Below are 25063 nucleotides of genomic sequence, written 5' to 3'. Positions count from 1 at the left end.
TTCTGCAGGCAAAGATGCTCTAAGCACTAAGCTACAACCTGTCCCCTGATAACAATACTGTATCATCAGTGACACATGACTCTGGCTGGAATTCCACTTCCCAGAATGCAACGCTTTCTGGGGAATTGCACACCCTGTCCCTTGTAGCTCAGCCGGCATTGCATCCAAAATCCGTTCCTTAGCAACACGCTTCCCCTCTTTTCTCCTGGATCTCGGAGAGCTGCAACAAGCTTTTAAGAGCAACAGCCTTGCAAAAGGATGGGGGGTGGGGTAGCAGAATACAGCCATGCAATGGAATAGGAAATCAGCAACCCTTCCAAAATACTAATTGGTTGAAATAGCAAACCAGCAACCTCTCCAAAATGCTAAACTTGCTTGGGGGTGTGGGGGTGGGAATAGAAAGAAGACCAGCAAGACCATTTAAAACAGAATTTATTTATCTGCTTGCATTTATGTCCCAATTATTTCCCTCCGAGCAGCTCAAACTGGCATACATAGCTTTCTTCTGTCCCATTCTGTCCTTGCAACAACCCTGTGAGGTAAGTCAGGCTGAGACCAAGTGACTGGTTCAAGATCACTCAGTGAGCTTCATGGCTGAGTGGGGATTGAACCCTAGTATCCCTGGTCATGGTCTGACATTCTAGCCACTGAATAACACAGGATAAAGATTTGTACACGATTTCCAAGCAGACTGAGGATGCTACTTGAGGATTTTCCTGTTCCATGCCTGAGAACGCCCCCCCCCCTTTTTCTCTCTTAACCCTGAGCTGAAGCGCACAACAGCTGACACACAACTGCACCAAATCAACACAACGCTCCTTTTGTTTCCTCCACTGAGGGATATCTTGTGCTGCTTGCGGCCTAGTAAACAGCTCGTTCCATCCTCCCTTCCCAGCTTTAGGAGATGAGGTTTGGCCTCAGGAGTCCCCCACAGGACAGAAATAAGAATTCCAAAGCAAACAGAAATACAGGCAGAGAGGAGATCTTCTAAGGCGGAGGACTTTATCCACACACCCTAAAGAGTAATCTCTGAGGAGGGGAGGGATGGTGGAATTTTTTTTACACTTTCCCCCCAATCTTAAATTCTGTTTGTCCCCCATTCCTACAGCAAAATCTGAAAACTGCACCTGTTCCTGCTGCAAGATGGCACTGAAAGCCAGTGGGGGTTGGTCCCACCGGAGGGGGCTGGTCCACTGTCCCTCAGACCTTGTGGGGGGACCAGACTATATTTTGAAGGGGGGGAAATGAATGAATTCCTATGCCCCACAAATATCCAAAGATGCATTTTAAATACTGTAAAAGCACACATTCCACTCATGTAAAAACACCAGGCAGGCCCAACAAATAACCCATAGATGCATTTTAAATAAAAGCACACATTCTACTCACGTAAAAACACGCTGATTCCCGGACTGTCCGTGGGCTGGACTGAGAAGGTGACTGGGCCTGATCCGCCCCCCCCCCCGGACTTAGTTTGCCTACCCATGGGTTAGACTGTAACAATTAACCCCCTCGGAAGGTGGTGAATTCTCCTTCCTTGGAGGTTTTTAAGCAGAGGAGCATCTCCACCCCCATCGTTCTGCCCAGACGCTGAGGTCCAGTGCTGAGGGCCTTCTGGTGGTTCCCTCACTGCAAGAAGCAAAGCTACAGGGAACCAGGCAGAGGGCCTTCTCGGTAGTGGCGCCCGCCCTGTGGAACGCCCTCCTATCAGATGTCAAGGCAATATGCAACAGACTTTTAGAAGACATCTGAAGGCAGCCCTGTTCAGGGAAGTTTTTAATGTGTGACATTTTAATGTATTTTTAATGTTTGTTGGAAGCCACCCAGAGTGGCTGGGAAAACCCAGCCAGATGGGCGGGGTACAAGTAATAAATTACTATTACTATTATTATTACTATGGTCATCTACCAGGGATGCTTTAGTTGAGATTCCAGCAATGCAGGAGGTTACAATAGGTGACCCTTGAAATCCCTTCTGGATGGTCCCAGATTAGGCGAAAGCCTGTTTGCATTTGGAAAAGTACCAAGGAAGGGATCGGGGAAATGGTTTGGTTCGCAGGGATGCCGATCCAGTCATAAATCCTATTTGGAAACAAAAGCAAAACCTCAAACCTAGTTAGCACACCCAGAAAGGTATTGTGCACTTCTATGGACACCTAGCGGGGACAACTGTCAAGAAACAGGAGGGTGATGCAAAAGCTGCTTCCAAACTCCACCCTCCAAACTCTGCCCAGCAACTTGACAGGGAACTCCTCACTGTGAGTGACAGGTCTCCCTTGGCACAGCTTTCTTGGGAAGAAGGAGCCAGCTCCTCATCCACTGGGCTGTGATGTCGCTAAGGGGATTTTAAGAGTCTGGATTTAAATGATCTTACTGGGGTGGGCACCCTTTGTTTATATGCAAGAATTCATCTTTTTAAAAAATATGACTACCTAGACCCTGCTGCACTTGGGGACCCTCCTGCTCAGTTTGCTGTGCAGTCCCTGTCCTGCCCCTAATGAGATGGCACTATTACCCATCTAGGAAATGTCAAAAGGTGACATTTGCTCTCTGGATTGCAAACTGGAGTTGGGTGGGGATGAGTCTAGGAGCTGAGAAGCATTCCTGGCACTAAGCCACCCATGAAAGGGCAGATAAGTCTGAAAAAATAAAAGGGCATTAATTCAAGGAGCAAAGGCAGATGGGAGTCTACCCATGAGGTTTCCCACTGTGTCTCTGTCTGATGTATTGCCCTGAGGCATGTTCCTTTCCAATCAGCCTCTGCTAGATGAGGGTTAGCCTGTTGAATCTCCACAATGGGATTGTTCAATCGTTCCTAACAAGGAGACATGACAAAATGACCTGCCTTCAGATGTGACTTTCTGTAAAGTCTCTTCATGAGTCATTGCTATACAGAATTCCTCCTAAACCCAAAGCAAAACCTAACCCAAACTGAGCAAAACATGCAGAAATGCACAAGAGTGGGTGATTCTCCTTTGGGATGTGTTGCAGAAGCAGATTCTTTTTGAGTCAACAAGTGAGAAAACTACTGTAAAACTAGTCAATCCCCCACTCCAAACCCATTTAGTATACATTTGAGGTGGGAAGTAGAACACAGTAGCAGTAGGACAGAGTTTAAATTTTAAACACTTTTTTGGCTGCTCTTAAAGTCACAGCTTAAGGACTACAGTACAAACTTGTTTTTTAAAAACTAAAATGAAAGCCATTATTCTCAGAATCCATTTCTGTGTCTTCCCGCCAACATGAAATTGTGGCACTCGCAGCACCCTGGGCTCAGCTGTGGGAAGATAAATGGTTCTGTAGATAAACAGTGCCTTAATCTGTATTAACTAGGGTATCCATTTAGTAAAAGCAGGATCACACAGATTAAGGAGCCGCTCCTTTGTATAGTCATGCCATCCAGATTTAAAATGCCTCAGTCCTCAGAGTTCAACTTCTTAGCTTGTTTCAAAACAGGCAGTCTTAATCTTCTACATACCCCTAATCCTTCAGAGGAGACTGTGTGTGCAGGAAAGTCAGAATGACTTATTTGGCAAAGCAAAGGCTTAAGGTTACCTTGTTCGGGTGACAAAGAGTGTTTGTGTGTGTAGGTAGGTAATCTGGACAGAGATAAACAACTGTCTATGCTCTGGTAACCTCTAGGTTAGATTACTGCAGCGTGTTATACGTAGGGCTGCCTCTGAAGACAGTTCAGAAACTTCAGCTGGCGCAATATTTTGTGGACAGGCTGCTCACCGAAGGAAGATGGTTTGGGCATATTACACTGATCCTGACCCAACTGGCTGCCAATTAAGCTTCTGGGCCCAACTCAAAGTGCTGGTTTTCACCTATAAAGCCTTAGATGGCTCAGAACCACAATACTTTAAGGACCTCCCGATATGAACCCAATATTAACAACAACAACAACAACAACAACAACAACAACAATCTCTCAAGGACTGAGATACAGGAATGAAATTTGATATGCATGTTTGGAATACAATTCTGCACTTCAAGCTCATACACCTATTTTTACCTCTCACATCCATTTGCAAGAGTGCAAAGAAAAAAGCACAGATGTCAAAACACCTGAAAGGAAATCCTATATCTGAGAAAGACAGAGAGAGAAGATAACTTGTGGGTTGGTAAAACTATGAATATGTCCCCAAGGTAAATGAAGAGAAAAAGAGAGAGAGAGAGAGAGAGAGAGAGAGAGAGTTTATTTTATATTTCACTTTATAAAGTATATAAAAACAGAGAGAGCAATTACTAAAAGATCAAAAGATGAAAAAGAAAACTATAAAATGAGTACAGTTGCACATGCAATAAAAGAACAGTGCAAGTAAAGAATATCAACCCTTATGAGATTATCAAGCCAAGGTGAATATGTGGGATGCTCTCAGTCTGTCAGTTTTGCTAGCCAAACTTTGAACAGGATATTTCAAACTCACATTTGCATTCTGATGTCATATTTTCTCATTCTCCCCGCCCCCTGTCTCTTACACAGTGTGTTTGAATGTATATTTTGTGTGTCCATCAATGTCAGGAAGTGCTAAAAGCATTTTTCTTTACTCTAGCCTAGACAAAAGATATGTAGAACGTTGATGTGCATGTTTTAATCTCATCTTAGTTCATTGCTGGTTTTAATTTTTCCTGAATTTTTAAAAAAGTCATTTTTAAACTGTTTTTACAATTTCATTTCCCCCCTTTTCTCTGTAAACCCATTTGAGGGTTTTTTTTGTAAAATCAATCAGTGTTTTAATTTTATGAAATAAATAATTTGTTAAAATGTGTTTTTGTAAGAATGTGTAAATATATGAGAGATTTTGAATTCGAAGTTGCAATTGCATCGGATTTTTCACACAGAAACATAGAGTGAGTTGTATCCAACAAAGTGCTACCCAGAGTAGACCTATTCAGATCAATGAACCTAAGCCAGCCATATCCATCCATTTCAATGCATTTATTCTGTGTAGGACTAACAATGGATACAACTCACTCTCTCTCTCTCTCTCTCTCTCTCTCTCTCTCTCTCTGTGTGTGTGTGTGTGTGTGTGTGTTCACAGAAAGATTTTTTAATGTCAGATTTTTCACACAAAAATACATATGAGAAACAGTGGAAGGTTGACTGGTTTTGAATTCAAATTTGCAAAACATATTGTTTCTTGTGTGAGAGAGACAAAGAAAGAAAGAGTGTGGGTCTGTTTGTATATACGTATATTGTAGCTTTGCCAAGCTTAGATAAGTACTTCTCGACTGCGAAAAAAATAATTCATGCCTCTGTCCATGACAATCCCACACACCCCTAGCATTGCTCTGGGACAGGGTGGTCTAACACGCTGCCCACAACGCGAGGGTACGTGGGTGAGGGGGGCTGGGGCACTTGAAAACCCACCAGTGGGGAGAGACAGGTGCCAAATTTCGAGGCCCCACCTTTTGATTGGTGGGCTGGCTGGCATGACTTGGCGAGGCCTCTCTGCCTGGGGCTCTCTAGTTCAGGTGGGCTGCCCTTCAGAGAGACACTTGACTATTCCAAATTATTATTATTATATTTATTTATATCCCATCTTTTTATCCTGACATGGACTCAATGTCCCTGAAAGGGCTCAATCTATTAATTATACACATTCAATTGTATATATTAATTGTCTATATGAGGAACACTTTAATTGACGACGGTCTATGTGGCCCACGGATTCTGTTTCAAAGTACTCTTGCCCATCCAGCTCTGGGGCATTGTGGGAAGTTTAAAGAGTGGCAAAGCCTGTCTACTCTCTGCTGTCCAGGTGGCTGTACTCTTGGTGACCAGGGGCAACTTACAGAGGAAGCAGGGGGCACATTTTGCCCAAGCTCCCCCCCCCCGCAGCCTGGAACTGGGTATTCCCCCACAAAGCTCCCTGATACACTACACGGCACACACCATCCATCAAATATGACAGGATAGGGTGGCAAAGGGGAGAGGAGACTATCACAGAGGGGAACTCCTGAACACTCATCACAGTTCCAGCTTGTACTCAACGGAGTTGGTTCTGCATTTATTTATTAAAAGAAGAAGAGGTTATTTGCGAACACTCCTGACAAAAAGCTGCTGCAAGCCTGTGCAGATCAGGCCCCTGGGGCAATTTCTGCCGCCTGCATCCCTGGTAATTAACAGGACAGATTACTTGTGCTTTATTCCCCCCCCCCCTTTTTCTTAATTTCCATCTGAGGCCTGCAGAGCTTTTTGTTATTTAAAAATAACCTGTTGCCTCTCCGCCATGTGGGAGTGTCTGCCTCCATGCCTAGCCCACTAAGCCCTACGTGCTGATAGGCAGCAAACTCTCAGTTTCAAAAAAAATTAGGAGGGAGGAGAGTTAAAGAACTAATTAAAGTTTATCAGCAGTGCAGAGTCTAAGGTCAGAGCACCAGCCTGGGAGCTGAGAGACCCAGGTTCAAACCCCCCACTCAGCTTTGATAACTAAATCAAGCCTTCACATTTAGGGGCAGTATATCTCCAATTACAAAACACTGGTGGAGGGGATGGTGCAGACAATAAGTTGCTGCCTTTTGTCCACTTGTGAGCTTTTCTGGGAGCTTCTGGCCAGCTGATGAACCCTAAGTCTGATCCAGCAAGGCATTTCTTAATCCATGAAAGCACAATTGAAAAGTGCAAAGCACAGCTGGGGCAGGAAGAGTTCAGGAGGACTGCATTTAAAGCAGTCTCCCGTGGAATCCTAGGAACTGTAGTTTATCTCTTAAAGAGCTACAGTTCCCAAGATTCTTGGGTGTGGGAGAAATGTGCTTTAAATATATGGTGTGTACACAGCCCAAGACAAAACATTATTTTCTTAAAAACCGTAAGTAGCTACCATCTACCATGGCCACATTTGCACCATACATTTAAAGCAGTATCATTCTGAAGAGTCATGGCTTCCCCCCAAAAATATGGGAGCTGTAGCTTATTGAAGGTGCCAAGAGTTGTTAGGAGTTGTTCTCCTCACAGAGCTTCAATTTTCAAAAGTGGCTTAACAATTAACACTGTGAATTAATTGTAGCTCTGTGAGAGGCATGGGACGCAGGTGGGCTGTGGGTTAAAGCCTCAGCGCCTAGGACTTGCCGATCGAAAGGTCGGCGGTTCGAATCCCTGCGGCGGGGTGCGCTCCCGCTGCTCGGTCCCAGCGCCTGCCAACCTAGCAGTTCGAAAGCACCTCCGGGTGCAAGTAGATAAATAGGGACCGCTTACCAGCGGGAAGGTAAACGGCGTTTCCGTGTGCGGCTCTGGCTCGCCAGAGCAGCGATGTCACGCTGGCCACATGACCCGGAAGTGTCTCCGGACAGCACTGGCCCCTGGCCTCTTGAGTGAGATGGGCGCACAACCCCAGAGTCTGTCAAGACTGGCCCGTACGGGCAGGGGTACCTTTACCTTTACCTGTGAGAGTCATATGGATCTGCTAACAACTCTCAGCACCCTTCACAAACTACAGCTCCCATAATTCTGTGGCGGAAGGCATGACTGTTTAAGATGGTATCATAGTGCCTTAAATGTATGGTTTAAATGTGGCTCTAGACTTGCCCAATGTTAGCGAAACATGATTTCTTTCCTGCCTGCAAGGAGAAGCAGGTATGGTGGTCTGGAATGATTGCACCACCCTTTCAATCATTATTTCCTTGCAATGGAGGGAGCTGAAAAGCTCAGGCTCTCCCCCTACCCTACCCAACTTTCCTGGCCTCTCTTCTGAAACCACACCTCTCAAGGCTCCTCCTAGCCCAGAGAAGGAAATCTGGGAGGTTGAAATACTTTTTTGCCAGACACGAAATGAGAAACAGATGATGGATTTTCAGCAACAATCTCTCTTACTCCAACCTCCAAGAGAATGAAACCAGGGGCGGTGGGTGGCAGCCGTGTGCATAGGAAACTGGATCTGGTTTATTAACTCTTTGCAAAAAGTTTGGAGAAGGGAAGCAATTAAGATAAAAGCCCTGGGTCCCAAGAAAGAAAAAAGCTCATTCAATATAGCATCAGTGTCAAAGGAAGAGACCTGCTGTAAGCACAGTTTTACACTGGCTGGCAGCAGCTCTCCAGTTGCAAGCAGGCAACCATCCCAGCCTAACACGGGGATGCCGGGCTTTGAGCCCAAGACCGTCCGCATGCAAAGAATGTGTCCTACTACTGAGCTATGACCTATCCCCTAAAATAAAGTAAGATTCTAATTCTTACTGTTTTGAAGAATTAAACAGGCTGAATTAAATAGGATCCGATCATTGGTCCATCTATCTCAGTACTGTCTACATTGGCAGGCAGTGGCTCTCAAGTGCTTCAAGCAGGAGACCTTCCCCGCTTTACCTGGGGATGCCAAAAATTGACCCGGGACCTTCTGCGTGCATAGCAGATGCTCTACAGCTGAACTACACAAAGTACACCGAGCTATTGACAGGGGCCTCGACTGTCCTGTAATGGAATGTCAGAGAGACTCTGGTGCTCCCACAGTCGATGGATACAGATGTTTGGACATAAGTCATGACCCACCCAGCAAAGGATTTTCTCTACATTGGAAGAAGATGCTACAGGCTCTCTCCAAATCCCTGGCCAGGTCGGAGAGCTTTAGGCAAGCAGCTCCAAAGAGAACAGAAGGCACAAAAATGGTTCGCAACAGGAAGCTCGCTGTCATTCATTAAATCCTTTAAAGGCGCCAGATCTGCGCTTCTCGCCACAGAAAGCGCCTCTCCTAATAGATGCTCAAACCTGGCAGCTTGCCAGCCACACAGATAATTGCCTGACCAGTTGAGCCCAAAGCGATCATGTGAGCAGGAGGGAATTGCAGATATCTGTGGAAGATGGAAAGGGAACAACAAAGATCATCTGCCTGGCTAGTGACCCTTTTGCTGCACACACATCACACATTTAAGCACCTCTCTCTATATATTTAAAAAACCATGGAAATTATAGTTTCACTGTCTTCACTTTTACCTGAAATTCATGCAAATTGAGGGTTGTGATATGGCATTACAAATCCTCCAGTGGGAGCTGCATGATGACAGCCTTATGTTTTTATTAGAGAGAGACAGAGATAAACCAATTGTGCTTTTTGTAAAGGGGAATTTCTGTAGCTCAGTGGTAGAGCATCTGCTTTGCATGCAGAAAGTTCAATTCCCAGCATCTCCAAGTAGGGCCTGGAGGGACTCCCTGCCTGAAACCCTGGAGAGCTGCTGCCAGCCAGTGCAGACAATAATGAGCTACATTAACCAAGGAACTAGATATAGTCAGTAAAAGGCAGCTCCCCAAGTTAATAGGAAAGACTTCACTTTCATACTGACTGAGCTTATTACAAATAAAATAAAATCCATGAGCAAGTTCAAATGTTAAGTCATTTTCTATACAGGCAACTCCCCATTTACACGCATTCAAGGCAAGTGCAACAGCGCATGCACACACTGCAGCAATCTTGAAAATAGCACAAAAGGGGCAAAAATTATCCTTAAAGCGTGTGAAAATGGAAAGAAAATAGCATCTAGCAATCCCAAGAGCCTTTGCACCAACCTTTGGCCTGTGGAGAGTTGGGAGTTTGAGCAAGGAGGTTTGGAAAGAGCGACTGTAGTGGATTTAATTGATATTTTATTTTTTTTAAGTTTTTCAAGGGCTTCCGGGGTGTCTGCAGGCTTTTTCAATAGTGTTCACAATATACACAATTTCAATTAAATGCACGGTGGCTAACCCCCATGTAAATGGGGAGTTGGTTGTACTACGTACATCATTTGTTCACTGATTCATTCATAAGGTTACGAAGTTCCATCATATCCTCCCTCATTCTTTTAAAACCCGAAACCCAAATGTAGAGAAAGTGCCCCCACCCTATTTGTATGATGTGCCGCAATTTCAGGTGACATTGTACAGGACAGGAACATGGAATGTTTCCCTTGTTCAGAATCAGATCATTGGTTTATCTAGTTCAATACTATCTACTCTGACTGTCAGCAGCTGTCCAGGATTTCAGGCAGGGGACATTTTGCCAACCTTACTTGGAGAATGAACTTGGGACCTTCTGCATGCAAACCAGGTGCTCTACCAATGGGCAACAGCCTTTCCTCCCAAGAACAGAGTAAGATTATAGTCCTCATCATTCTGAATATCCAGAGTCAGACCACTGGTAAACCTAACTCAGTATCGCCTGCACTGACTGGCAGCAGCTCTCCAGGGCTTTAGGTAGGGGGTTATTCCCAGCCATACCAGATGCCAGGGTTTGATCCTGGGACTTTCTGTATGCAAAGCAGATGCTCTCTCACTGAGAACATCATAAGATGATACCGTATACAGAGTTCAACCACTGGACAATTTAGTTCAGTATTGTCTACACTGACTGGAAGCAACTGTGAGATTTCAGACCAGGAATCTCTCCTAGGGATTGCAGGGATTGAGCCAGAGACCTTCTGCATGCAAAATAGTGTTCTCGCCATATAATAATCAATGGTATACTACCATGAATGCTGCATTTTATTGTACATATTATGGGATCAGTGGTCCTTATACATGCACATTTTTCACAGCATGCTCAAAACACTGTTGGCCTAAAAATACTAACCTGTATCCCCCCCCCCATTAATTTAGATTTACTTTTCCATGGGAATTCCTATACAGTAAAATAAAATCCTATTGCTAGTGGCCTATTTTCAATATCCAATGTAAGTGGAGTGGCTATATTAAGACACACAACACACCCCAATCTGGAAGTACCCACTGCTGTCATGGCAAAAAGCCACCGAAACTACCTCTGAAACCTGCCAAATCTTTCAATAATGCAATCTAAATTGGAAGCACCATCGTTTTGTGGCGTGAGTAAAACAAGGAGTAGTGTGAAAAGAAGTTGCAGTCCACTTAACCTGCCTCACAGGGTTGTTGTTAGGATGAAATGGGGAAAGAGGCAGAGAATGACCCATATACTCACTCATGCACACCAGTAATGAAACAGATTAACACCATAAATTTAAAGCCCACCCAACACTCATTTAAAACGTAGGACTTCCTGCAAAGAATCCCGAGAACCTCGCCAAGCTACAATTCCCAGCATCCTTAAACTACAATCTGCTTCAAATAGGTTTTATATGTATGTATATGGAGTGGAATCAGAAACGGACCTAAATTACCAGTCGAAAGACAAAAAGGAAGGCGCCTCCTAGAGAAGCTACTTTCAAACAGCTTTGTTGGTGGGACCCCCAGCGCTACATTCACCCTTCCGCGTGCCCACGCATAACACCAGAACTAGAAAACTTGGGAGTTTGCGGTCGCGGTATAAAAAAGCGAAGAGAGATGCGGTCAGGCTTCACCCCTAAATTAAACATGTCTTGGAAACACGGCGGACGCGGAGGGAAGAGAACTAGTCGTCTGGTGTTGGGAGCCCGTTACTACAAGCCTCTGCACGCTTTTGCTTGGGCGCACGCCCCGTTGAGCGGAGGCTTACTCCCGAGTAAGCACGCACAGGCGGAATTTCTTTTACCTGAAATTCATGCAAAGCGAGCGAGACACGCCGTATAATCAACCAGCCACCTCCATCCCCGCGGCGCATGGGGCTCCCCACACCCCCAACACTTTGGTCTTTACCTCCAGCGGGGGCAGGTCCGGATCCAGCTGCGTGAAACTATGCAAGACGACGGGGCTGGTGCTCTCGGCCGCCACTTCCAGCTTCACCCCGTCCCACAAGCTCCGGAACCGGCGGGAGCCTTCGAACATTTTCTCCGGGCTGAGGATGCCGCCGCGTCCGCCGCCGCCTCCTGCGGTGGCTGCGGCAGCGGCTGCTTTGGGGCGTTCATCCTGCAGGAGCTCTGACCACATGAGGTTCACCATGGAGCGGCGAGAATAGAGGGTTCAACTCCTGCTAACTTTCCATTATACTGAGCTAAAGGAGGAGAGGCGCCAGTTCACGAGTTCGGAGGGTCCCCTCTCCAAACTACGCGCACCTTGGGCTTGGGAGAGAGCGCGCGTTCTTTGCGCCTTTACGCCTGGAGCTCAGCAGCAAAGCGGCTCCTTCTCAGTCATCATTCTCCACACTGGGGAAATTTGATCCGCCCACTCACAAGCCCTTATGTCACCCGCTTGGAAAGGGGTGGAGATAGAGTGAGAGAGCAAGATTGAAAAGGCGGTGTGGTGATGCTAGGGAGGCAAGCGAAAGCGGAACCAGAGCCTAGAGGCTTTTCCTCTTCTCATTCCCCTCCCGCTTGGAAGAGGCTAGGAAAGAAAGCAGAGGCGTGCCCTCTGCAGGCCGAGAAGGAGAGCGCCGCTGGAACTTTATTATTATTATTTTGCAGAGAGAGAGAGAGAAACGTTTATAATCCTAATATTAGTATTAACCACAACCTCACTCGTTCACTCACAGAAGCTGTGGCACTTTAAAAGGCTCAAGGATTTATTGCGGCGGCTGCTTTGCGCGCAGATGAATTGAAGGGTTATCACTGTGGCTTGGCAAATAGACACGGGTTTATTGGGAAGTAGGATGGAGGGTAAACAGAGGGGCCGAAAGGCCATCAGATGCAACGGAGGGGAGGCCCGTGACACGTGTAGGCAAAGCTCAAGTGTATACAAGATAAGCAGTTCTTAAATAAAGAAAAAACAGGCCTGCTATTTGCAATTTCTCCCACCCCCCTTATAACCGTTAGACTAAGGATAAGATTTCACATCTTAGAAAAGCCTGGATTCTCAAGCCACAGAAAGACGATGCTAACAATAAATATGGATGTCGTTAAAGGTACAACACGGCTGTTTGTTACTTGATCTGCACCAGACTAATAGGACAACCATAGCTGTCAACTTTTCCCTTTTCTTGCGGGGAATCCTATTTAGAATAAGGGAATTTCCCTTAAAAAACGGGAAATGTTACAGCTATGAGGACAACCCTACTGGAAGCATGTGTTGTTGTTGTTGTTAACTGCTTGGCATTATTCTTATTGTTACTAATTATTAACAACAAATAGGAACTTCAACCAAATGTTACAACGTGGGATGCCCTCGTTCAGCGTTAGTGCCAGCCAGCCAGTCGTGCCTCTTCCAAGATGCTCCATTCCATTGTATTCCACTCCCGTATTTCCTAGTTCTCCTCGCCCCTCCAGCATTCTGTGGTTGCGGAGCACGCGTCTTATGGCTGTGTGAGAGAGAGAGACCCCTTCTGTTTCTCCCCGTCTACATATTTTCTTCTTCTGCAGACCTCGGGATTTCCCGCCGAGCCTGTGTACTATTATTTCCCTCTCGTTTTTCCACGGTCTGCTTATCTATGTTTACTGTTTGTATGTTGATAAATGCCAAATGAATGTATCGAAAAGCAAGCCGCTCCTCTTTAAAGGCCAAACCACTGGTTTCCCACAGGGAACTGGATGCACACTACAAGAACAGGATACGTACTGGGCTAGATCTAGCTGCAAGGCTGTTCTTAGTGAGGTACAGACTCACCAGAGTTAAGAGTTGGGAAGGCAAAGAGTTAACCAAGCTGCCGCTTGAGTAATGATGATTGATCTTGAAACTTAGCAGCCTGCTGAGATGAAGGCAGGAAATCTCTCCATTGTTTTTCCCTGTGTTTGCAGATTCCAAGAGGACAATGGGAAGGGGCCCTCAGCAAGGCGATCTGCCAGCAGCTAATCCCTACAGCTACTGAAGGATCTAGAGACCCTCTCCCCTAGTCTGCGTCTTGCTGGGGTCTCTAACAAGGTGCTCACCTTAGAGACTGATTGGGTTTGTTGTGGCATAGGTGTCTGTGGGCAAAAGCAAGGTTGGATAATGGATTCCAATTCCCATCTGCGCCTGCAATGGTTAGAGAGGATGGGGTTGGAGGATGGTCACCAGCCCCCCATTCCTAACCTTAGACCAGGGGTCGGCAAGGTTGACCTTGTCTGGGCCAGTTCACTTAAGCAGACATCCCTACGTGGGCCAGATCGCGTGCGCACCCACGATTTCCTGCGCCTGCACAGATGTGATTTTCGGCATCTGTGCATGCGCAAGTGTGATTTTCAGCGCCACAAAAGCAAGTCCCCGCTCCGCACGGCGCCGGTTTAGTGCAATGCAGGGGGACTCGCTGAGCCGCCTGCTTGGTTCAGGGGCGGCTCGTAGGCTGGTTAAACGACCCCCGTGGGCTGTGTGTGGCCCGTGGGCCTTAGGTTGCCGACCCCTGGTCTAGAGCAGGGGTCAACAGACTTTTTAAGCAGGGGGCTGGTCCACTGTCCCTCAGACTTTGGGGGAGGGGCGGACTATTGGGGGGGGGAGTGAACGAATTCCTATGCCCCACAAATAACCCAGAGATGCATTTTAAATAAAAGGCCACATTCTACTTATGTAAAAGCACGCTGATTCCCAGACCGTCCGCGGTCCAAATTGAGAAGGCGATTGGGCCGCATCTGACCCCCGGGCCTTAGTTTGCCTACCCCTGCCTTAGACAGTAGCGTTCCCTAGCAGTGGGGTGTGGCGGTTAGTGTCAGACTGGGATATCAGGACCTGGGATATCAGGGTTCAAATTTCCACTCCGCTGTGAAGCTCACTGGGTGACCTTGGGCAAGTTACTACCTCTCTCGGCCTAACCTACCTCACAGGGTGGTTGTGGGGATTGAGAGGGAGGACTTTGCATGCCGCCTTGGGCTCCTTAGAGAAAAAGGTGAGCTATAAATAAACACATAAATGAGATGGAAGAATGTCTCTGTTTAGAGACATACAAAATGACTCCTATGTATGATTGCCTAGGAATTATGTGTTATCATAGGCTCCCTTCAAATATGTATTCAAATATGTATCAAATTTTACCATTTCTTTTCTGTTATCTCAAGAAAGTTGACATTCTGAATTTTTATACTGATCTGAACTGTCTTAGGCAACATACACATTTAAAGCACACACACCTCAAGAATCCTGGAAAGTACAGTTCACCCCTTGCAGAACTACAATCTCCAGCACTCTTAATATACTACAGTTCCCAGGATTCTGAGAGAGAGAGAAATCTTTAAATATTTGGTGTGTATGCAGCCTTAAACAGTTACTAAAATCAGGCCAAAGTTGGGCGCTCTCCTCTAGGTGATTCCACAAAGGAGATAAGCCCCAGTTTTGGGATTTAAAGCAGCTTAGTTCACTGACTTCAACAAGATTAAACCCAGATCCATTGCCTTAACAAGTTATTGGATCAGGGAACTCTCCTAACTACTATCTCCCAAGCTTGGCCACTGTTTCAAGCGGGGGAGGGGGAGAGAGACATGTAGGATGAATGAGTTTTTGATAAAAATTGCCCTTTGAAGTACAGCCAGAGAGCAAATCCACAAGATTCCAGGCCACCCCAATTATTTTGCCACTCCCTCTTGCCTGCACGAGGAGGAAAGTAGCGTGAACATCTAAAATAACTCATGCTTTGCTGAAGGAAGGGCCGTAGCTCAGTGGCAGAGCATCTGCTTTGCATGCAGAAGGTCCCAGGTTCAATTACCAGCATCTCCAAATAGGGCTGGGGGAGACCCATCTGACGCTGCTGCCAATCGGTGAAGGGAATACTGAGCTAGATGCACCAACAGACTTATGCTGGTTTGTGTGTATTTTAAAACAGTCTTTCACCTCCTGTGACATCTTCCTCTTCTTTACACCCTTCAATTTCCCTCTCTGCCTTGCGAGATACAATTGGATGGCATGTAGCATGGGAGCGCTTCTGCCAGAAATTGGCTGGATCCCTGTCCACATATAATTCTGCCCACAAAATATCAACCCTGCCCACATTGGATAGCTCCACTAATAACAAATGTCACGTGAGTTGCTTCTGGATCTGATGTGGCCTTGGGCGTGGCTCCATGGGCCTTTTACTTTGTACTGCCCACAATCCATTATGTACCTACCTGAATGAAATAATGCAGGAGTGAAGAACCTCTGATCCAGAGGCCAAATCTGGCTCTCCAAGTTTCTCTGTCTAGCCCCTGGAACTTCCCCAAGCTATATCTTCCTTGAGTGTGTTTGCCTGGCTGGAATGTGCTATTAAACTTTGATAAGGATTCCTGCTTCCTTGGATGAAAGATAGAAAGGAGTGTGTGTGTGTGTGTGTGTGTGTGTGTGTGTAGAAGTTTGCTTTTGTTTTATATCTGTGTTCTGCTTTTCTATCAATAGGGCCAGTGCTTTTTTCGGGGGTACTAAAGGATAACAGTACTGGCACCTCCCCCCCCCCCATGTTAAAAATGTGGCACTTACTTCATGGTGAGTACTGATGCTTTATTTTTTCTTTTAAAAAAGAGCTTTGAATAAGATAACATTTGCACTTTAATGTGGTATCATGGAGCTTTAAATGTAAACAGTCATGGCTTCCTCCCCCCCCCCACCCCGCCTTAAGTCCTGAGAGTTGTTTGGAGACCCCCTCCTCCGCTCCCAGAGCTACAATTTCCAGAGCAATTTAACAGCCAATCCCTCTTCACAGGGAACTCAGAGAACTATGGCTCTGGCAGGGGGAACAGGGGACCACCTAACAACTGCCAGCACCATTAATAAACCACAGCTCCCAGAATCCTTTGAAGGAAGCCATGACTGTTTAAAGCGACATTGTCGTGCTTTAAGCGCAGGGTGTTAACATGGCCTTAAACAAAAAGTAAATAAATCCCACAAATAATTAATACAATCTCAAAAAGTTAACATCTCATTACGAGAGAGAGAGGGAGAGAGAGAAAAAGAGAGATTCATAGCAATGTTCCCAAAAGGTTCCAGGAACTAAGGAGCATGACATGGCAGGGTGAATCAGCAGCTGGCAGAGAGCTCCTTGCTGAGACAGCACTCTAGTGGTGCTGGCTTTGCCGAGAAAAGATGATCTCTTCCTGGCTTCACCACTCATTTCTTCCTCCTCCCCGTCCCCCTTCCTGCTATCTTGTCCTCTCACATCTTTATACAACAGTTGTATAATCACCTATTATTGGGAGCGCTGCGAAGCAAGTTACAACTTCCACCAGCTCAGGATGGAAGGATTCATGTCAAATCCTGTCTCTGCAATTGTTGATTCTGCTTAGCTGAATAAAGCACTACTGGGTCACTGCCACCAGAGCTATAAACCCCCCTTTAAATCCATATCAACGAAAAGAAAAGAACTCACACTGAAACTCACCTACAGGTGGTACCTAACACCAAGGAAACTAGCGCTAATACACCCAGGAACCTCACCAAAATGCTGGAGAGGGTGCACCTCCACAGGCACATACCTCCACATGTGGTGGGAGTGTCCCAAAATTCAACTATTCTGGACAACAGCCATACAAGAAATATGTAAAATAACTAAGCAAGTAATAGACATCACCCCAGAATTGGCCCTACTAAACATCTTCCAAGACAACAATGCCCATTTACACCACAAAGAACCCATAACCCACCTGCTCTCAGCAGCCAGAAATACCATAACCAGACACTGGAGAGACCTGTCAGGAGTAAGCATGGACCAATGGTTCCAAATAGTATGGGAAACAGCCCTACTAGAAAAATTAACTAATAAACTGAAACTGACACGGGGACAAACAGAAGAAGACGCCTTCACTCCGGTATGGCTCCCCTTTATCACATACACAGCCCAACAGGACAATGACAATAATCCACCAACAGCATACAAATCAATATGGCTAACCTGATCCAAAACACCCACCCACCTCACTCACACACGAAAACAAAGATCACCACAGCCAATCACAAGCAAACAATCACACCCTAGGCCAACCCCAACCTCTCTCACCACCAAAGGAACACAAGTGAACAACACAAGCAACGCTGACACCAAACTCTACATACATTAAACATAATAGAAACACCGCCACCCGACCCCACCCCCATCCATCTTCCCTCTCTCCACCCCCTTTCTTTTTTCTTTCTTTTTTCTTCTCCCCCTAATGCCTCAACAAATGAAACAGATTTGTAAAAACGCTACGTGGAAGAAGAAGAAGAAAAAAAAATACGAGGCACTACACTTCTGTAAAACAAGAAAATCCTTAATAAAAAATATTTTAAAAAAAATCCTGTCTCTGCAACACAAACTTTGTCAGGGTTGATTCCCAAAGAATGTGCGCGCGCGCGCACACACACACACACACACACGTGCGCTCTCTCTCTCTCTTTCTTCCCTTATCCTTCCCATCCTGAACAGCCAGGATGGCTGTCTTCTGCCTGCACTATCAGAGGCAGCCAGTCACTGAATTCCAGTTGCTGGGAATCACAAGTGGGGAGAGTGCTGCTGCTTGCAGGTTTCCCTTTGGGGCATCTGGTTGGCTACCGTGAGAACAGGATGCTGGACCAGATGGGTGTTTGGCCTGATCCAGCAGCCAGGCTTTTTTTATGTCCTTATGATTCAGGGTGTAGCTGTTACCATTTTCTCTTTCTGGGGCATTCTATCAGCCTCATCATGTGGAAGAATGGGACTGTGGATGAAGCAAAGAGCCTCATTCCAGCTTTTGGCATTAGTTCAACCAAAAGTTGGTCTCATTCCACATTCCACATTAATCTGCATTTTAAAAATAATCCTTAGAAAAATGTGTGTCTAAATACAGGTAATGCAAATCTCATGCTCCTTTAGGCAGCGCTTTGCAGACCTGGTGACATGAGGGTCTGGGAGGGTCCTAGAGCTGGGATCGGCAACCTGTGGCCCATGGGCTACAAGTGGCCCATGGGGTTCGTTTAAATGGCCCACGAGCCACCCCTGAACCGAGCCACTTGCTTGGCAAGTCCCCACATGATGTGCTGAACCGGCACAGCATGGAGCGGGGACTCGCTTCCATGGTGCTGGAAATTGCGTCTGCACATATGCAGACGTCAAAAATTGCCTCTGCACAGACGCCGAAAACTGCATCTGCCTAAAACCACATCTGCACAGATGCAATCCGGCCCACAGAGCAATCTCCGCAGGAGTGAACAAGCCCAGGTGAGGTAAACTTTGCCGACCCCTGTCCTAGAGCCTTTGCACCTCCTTCTCAAAGCCCAGTAAGTGAGGCTTCTCACTTACCTCCCACAAGATTCCCAGAGCCCTCCTTCTTGGTGGTAGGGATGTGTGTTTCCGGGTATTCCTGGATTTATGTGATTTTGTGTTTATGTGTGGACCCAAGCATGCAAGTTATCCATACATTCTCTTTCAAGATATGCATTTTTAATATTTATTTTGAGATACTCTGAGCATTGGAACTTTTGAGGAATGTGAAATATATGTGAAGTAATTAGGTAGGTTTTGATCTGCTCAGCAGGCACAGATCAGATCAGTTAGCATCAGAATACAGAAAGCTGGATTCCTCAACCATCTTTAGATGGAACTGGTCCATGTATATTCAACATGGAAATCTGGAATAATTTGTGAGTGGTTGGCAGCAGCTATTCTCATAGAACCATAATATCCCCTTGTCTGATCACTTGGAGGTAATTTCTGCTCGCCCTCGGCAAATGACTCTTAAAGCCTGCATGGTTTACCTGGAAAACCTAAGCATTAATTTGTGGGCTCCGGCACTGAACCAGGCTTAACTGGCTCCAGAGTTTTGCTGGGTGAGAATTAACATCCCACAAACTAATGATGATCTTGCCCTACTTGACTGTGAATTCATATGCTGTAAATATACCACCCAGCACATTCTGATCCCAAACCAAAAGGATGGTCTCAGGCTCTAGCTATCTATCTGTGTAGAAAGCCGCAGCACTTTGTTATGGCAGCAAGACCATCCAATGTTGTGGTAAGAAAGGCATAGCCAAGCCACACTGAAGCCAGACAGGTGTGCTGTCATCAGCAACTTGCCAGGTATCCTCCCAGCTGCCATGATCTCAGCCAGCCAGAGCCCAAGAGGTATTGCTAATGATAGCTTTTGTAAAAAGTTGCTTTTATTTATAGTAACAGTTTCATTGTGTGGTGTTTGATAGCCCTTTGGGTGGCTTAGGGCTTGACCCACCCTGTCTCCAAAACAGGGAGTTATGGGACGATTAACTCTTTGTTGGGCTTTTAGTGATGTCATGCTGTTATGCATTATGTTTTTGTCTTACAGAGCAGGGCGGGCGGGGGAGGGAAAAGCACGAATTGCAGAAGGACATAGGAAGCTTCTTTATAGTTAGAGTAAGGCCATTCTAGTTCAGTATTGTGTACACTTACTGGCAGCAGCTCCTTAGGATTTCCAGACAAGGCGTCTCTTTCCCAGCCGTACCTGCAAACGCCACTGGGGATCAAACCTTCTGCTCTGCCACTAAATTACAGACCCCCTCCAAAAATAACATAAGGTTCCAGACCTCATGGTTCTAAACAAAGGGCTAATATAAATATGAACCAGTCTTATACTGAGTTAAACTGATCAGCTCATCTAGCTCACTACTGTCAACACTGTCTGGCAGCAGCTCTTCAGGATTTGGGGCAGGAGTCTCTCCCACCCCTGGGCCTGGAGATGCTGTTGGGGATGGAAACTGGGACATTTTGCATGCCTAAGGGCCATATTCCTTTGTGGACAACCACCCAGGGGCCACGTGACCTGCGGCAGGCCAGAACAGAAGGCACATGTGGGCCAAACAGCTAATGCGATTTTTAAATTCTTGTACAATATGTAAATTTCTGCACACACAGAGTTCTCTCTGTCTTCCATCCAGGCATGCATCCTTCCAGGGGCCATTTGCTAGTGGTCGGCAGGGCCAGAGGCAAAAGTGAGTGGAGCAAATAATGTGAATTTATGAAGCAGGTGAGGGGTGTGGTTCCAGAGGGGGCATGGCCTATAGACAGTCCCAAAAAGCCAGAGAGAGAGGCCTTGATGACCACACTGGCCCCTAGACCTGATGTTTCTCCTCTGTTTGTCCTGCCAGCTTTCCCCACCCTTGCATGATGAAGTGCTTCTGCAAGAATAGGATGCTTCCTTTTATGACATCACACTATTTTCTCATCTGGCTTACTGTCATCTATTCTAACTGGAAGTGGGTGTCTGGGGTGTCCCTGTTGCCCTTTCCAGTGAACTGGAGATGCCAGACATTGAATCTAGCTCCTTCTGCCTGCATATTTCTCTCACTCCTCTAATTTCATCTATTAAAGGAGGACCCTCGTAGCAAAACACAGGCCCCACCTGCATAATACATTTAGAGAAGTATCATACCACTTTAAAGAGTCATGGCTTCCCACTCCCCACCCCCCCGTGCCACCCCAAAATAACCCTAAGACCCTTGTAGTTTGTACAGGGTGCTGAGAAATGTTAGGAGACCAACTATTCCCTCCTCACACAGAGCTACAATTCCCAGGGTGGTTTAACAATAAACCCCTCTTCCCAGGGAACGCTGTACAGCCACACCAAAAGTCAAAGGTTTTCATATGCCCTGTGCCAAAACTGATCTTGTCCTGCATTGGCTGCTATCCAGATTTCACATGGTATTTTTACAGAGCCAATTCAGAGAGAATAACTGCCCTCCCTCTGAATAGGTGCATGGAAATATTAGTGTTTCTACTCTTGATGGGGGGGGGTTAGGGTTAGGGATATTCGCTTCCATTCTAATTTTGACCTGCCAAAACAATACATGAATCAGAACATAGAGTCATCCTTTGAAATTCCTTCTCTGAATTTTGCAATGCAGTTGTCCAGTCATGTCATGCATTTAAAAAATGCACATGGTAAAGTAAAGTGTGCATTAAAAAAAGCATACATTATTAAAAGTAGCAATGTCATGTTTGGGGAAATGCCATGCAAAAATGTGTTTACAGGCCAATGAGTGTTACATTCTGAGGATAGCACGTAAAGACAGAATCGCACAAAGTCAAAACACATTGGGTTCAATAGCGGGTGGGACTGCTAATGCCAAAGTCTTTTTTCCTGGACACCCACCCTCTTTCTGCTACCTCCTTTTTTGCCAAGTGTGTAAAGCTGAATTGCGAGTTACCTGTATTCAGTAAAATTCCATACAAAAAAGGAAGAATTCACACTAAAATGCTGATGAAAGTATTTTCTTCTTCTTCCTGTATACATAAAAATGTAAGGCTGTCATCATGCTACAGTTGCACTACAGGTGGCCCAAGCGAGCTTTTTAACAGCTGGGGAAGGTGCTCCACAAAGCAGTCTGGCAAACTGTAAAGTACTTTCCGCTCCTTCAAAAGGGGTTGCGATTGTGGGAAACTGTGAGGGGATAGGTTGGGGGTAGGTGAACTGGATGAGGAGAGGTTTGGGGGGACAGGCATTGGCAAAGGGGCTGGAGGGGAGGCGGGGTTGGCAAGCGGAACAAGCAGGAATCGTAGCCCCTAGGTTTTGTTTTGTTTTTTTAAATCAAAAACTGAATTTCAGATTGGAAAAACGAGAAACTGAAATGGACACATTCACTTCCTCCTGCCCCGATGCTGGCCATGCCTTTCCTGAAAAGCACACTATGTGTGTTTATGCAGAGCACTCATGGAGTCATATTGCACTCCCCCTTCCTGAAGTTTACTGAAATGCATGGTTTCCCTCTGTCACCACCACCTCCTGACACCTGTCCCCACCATTACAATGACATGGATTTTTGCAAGTTAATAACCATGATAGATCTGGGGCTGGAAGTAACTGGATTCTTGCCCCACTCCCCACCTTAAGTCATACAGCAGCAACCAGCAGAATGCTGCAAAGCTTGGAGGAGAGTCCAGCAGAGGATCCAGCAAAAAGAAAGTAATTTATAGTTCTGCCTGGAGGGACAATTCTGCTCTGCGGACAGAATTCCACTTCTGAAATTCTACTCCCTCAACCACCCTGTCTTGGCCCATCTCCAAGCAGCTCAAACGGGAATGCTCCCAAGTGCTGCAGAAGTAAATAGTGACACTTGCCACACTCAGGGGGAAATAGGCAAAGCTAGGTAGTAGAGAGCATTTACTCTGCATGCAAAAGATCCCAGGTTCAAATCCCAATGACATCTCCAGGTATGCTGGGAGGGACCCACTGCCTGAAACCCTGGAGAACCTCTGCCAGTCAGTGTAGACAGTACTGAGTTGGATGCAGCAATTGTCTGACTTGGTATAAGGCAGCTTCCTACTTAAATCAGCTCTCAGTTTCAGAAACATGAGGACTGGAACCTCACTATTGTTAGGGCAAGGGGCTGTATTCCATGATAGAGCATCTGCTTTGCAGGTTCAATCTCCAATGGCATCTCTAGGTCTGGGAAAGACCCCCCTGTCTGACACTTGAATGGGCACTACCAGTGACAGCTATCAAGAGACTGAGCTAGGCAGACCAATGAGGGTTTGACTTGGTGCAAGGCACATTCGTGGTTTCCATAATCTACGGCACACTTCAGGTAGTGACTACAAACCTAAGAAGCTCTTTCCAGTGGCTTCCTTTCCTTTCTTTTCTAAGAAAGTAAAGCCATATCTCTCATACGACGGCACTTCAAAGCAGAACGACACCTGCTGTTACAGAGGTCCACGCTACCCCTCAGAGCTTCTTGGTAATTTTCTAAGTTAACATTGGCCAAGAGACAAGGTGCTTTGGGCAAATGCTGCATGGGGCATCAGAGCAAGGCAAATGGAGCGGGAGGTGGATCTAACTGAGAGAGAATTTCTTTTGCTCAAGAGCATGATGCACATCCACCAGTATGTGTATGAAATTTTGATTTTCCATCACTCCACCCAAAATTCATAAGCCATGTGCATCTGGCCAATGGCCCATCCAGTCCAGCACCCTGTTCTCACAGCTGCCAGCCAGATGCCCATAGGAAACCAGCAAGCAGGATCTGAGTGCAAGAGCCCTCTCCCCTCCTTTGGTTTCCAGGAACTGGCATTCAGAAGCACTGCTGCATCTAACGGTGGACAGCCATTGTGAACAGCAGCTTTCAATAGCCCCTCTCCTCCATGAATTTGTCCAGTCCTCTTTTAAAGCCACCCAAGTTTATGGCCATCACTGCCTCCTGTGGGAGCGAGTTCTACAGCTGTCTGAAGAAGTCCTTTCTTTGATCTGCCTTGAATCTTTCAACATTCAGCTTCAAGATTCAACTATTAGAACCCAGGAACCCTCTGAGACAGAAAGAAAACCAGGCAGTGGAACGAGCCCTTTGCCACCCCAAAGCATCCAGAGTCTCTGCAGCCCAAACTCTGCCACCACTACCACCACAAAGCTCCCCCACCTAGCACGTGGGCAATACTCACGTCGTCGTCCTGCACGCTCAGGGGAATATCCAGCATGCACATCTGGAAGGGCTGCACAAGAGCCTTCTGCATATTGAACAAAGGTTTGGCCTCCATCTTCTAGCAGGGTGAGAGACTCTCCTCCTCCTCCTCCTGTCCACCTCCCAGAGTTCTGGCTTTTCTCCAGCCAAAGTCCTCCGGGTCCCTGCAGCTGATACCCTTACTGCCGTGGAAGCATCTTCATCAATGAGATGCTGTGTCTGTAACTGCTGCAAGCGAAGGTTTCCTCTTATTTCCTCTCCTTGGCAAATCAAAGGGGAGTCAGCAGGGAGAGGTTTCCGTGTGCGTGTCCAGGCGCAAAGACAAACACACACACGCACGCAGAGAGAGAGGGAGAGCCCCCTCTCTAGGCAAAGCGTGTAGGGTGCTCCCCTTTCGTCTCACACCCACTTCCCGGCTGCCCTGCCGTCCCTTCGCTCTGCTACCGCTCAAGCGCCTACTGCATGCAGCTCCCTGTACTCATCTACATGCCTGGCACTTGCATCGCGCCAAGACGTTGCAATGTCTGCCTCCAAAGGCACAACAGGTTTGGGTGTCCCCCCCCCCCCCGCCTTCAGTTGGCTGTTGGAAGTCTGCGGCAACAGACCCAGCGGTTTCCCCGCAGTCCTCCGTTGCAGGCAAAAGCAGGAGAGCTGGAAAGGGGGTCGAGGGGAGGGGTGGTCGACGCAGCCACCATCACCCGCGGCCCCCTCCATTCTCCGCAGTGCATCCTTTTATTGTTTTCCAAAGGATCACATCCTTAGATCCCAAGGGCACCATGGTGAGTGGGGAGAGGAGAAGATTGAATAATTCATACCTGTTCAAGGCCAGGGAGATTCCCGAATACGGTGCATTGTCCACCAAAAAAAATATGTACGTGTTATTTGCACCCAGTTTTGTAAACATGCACTGCATTTGCAAATGGCACAGATGCCTTCATCGTTCGGTCTCAAGCAGGGATGAAGGAACTGATCGCCCTCCAGATGTTGCCAGATTATGGCTAGGGATACATTCAGTTCAGTTTGAATTTTA

The 25063-nt window shown here is 46.5% G+C and overlaps 1 protein-coding gene across 5 annotated transcripts in view; it reads right to left on the bottom strand.

Annotated features, from left to right (window-relative positions):
• The window catches only part of RALGDS (ral guanine nucleotide dissociation stimulator), a 93213-nt gene that overhangs the window by 45672 nt on the left and 22478 nt on the right, over positions 1–25063 (bottom strand). Inside the window, exon 1 of one of the 5 annotated variants that reach the window (XM_081897159.1) lies at positions 24014–24415. The exons of 2 other annotated variants lie outside the window; for them this stretch is intronic. In XM_081897159.1, the coding sequence (XP_081753285.1) occupies positions 24014–24109 (96 nt within the window). In that variant the 5' untranslated portion in view covers positions 24110–24415. Of the gene's footprint in view, positions 1–11550; positions 12082–24013; positions 24416–25063 lie in introns of those variants that run through there. 2 more of the 5 variants (XM_081897158.1, XM_081897156.1) reach the window with 2 other exon arrangements.

The sequence above is a fragment of the Podarcis melisellensis genome (assembly GCF_964234715.1).
Source record: "Podarcis melisellensis genome assembly, chromosome: Z".
Classification (NCBI taxonomy): domain Eukaryota; kingdom Metazoa; phylum Chordata; class Lepidosauria; order Squamata; family Lacertidae; genus Podarcis; species Podarcis melisellensis.
This window is presented reverse-complemented; position numbering and strand designations above follow the sequence as displayed.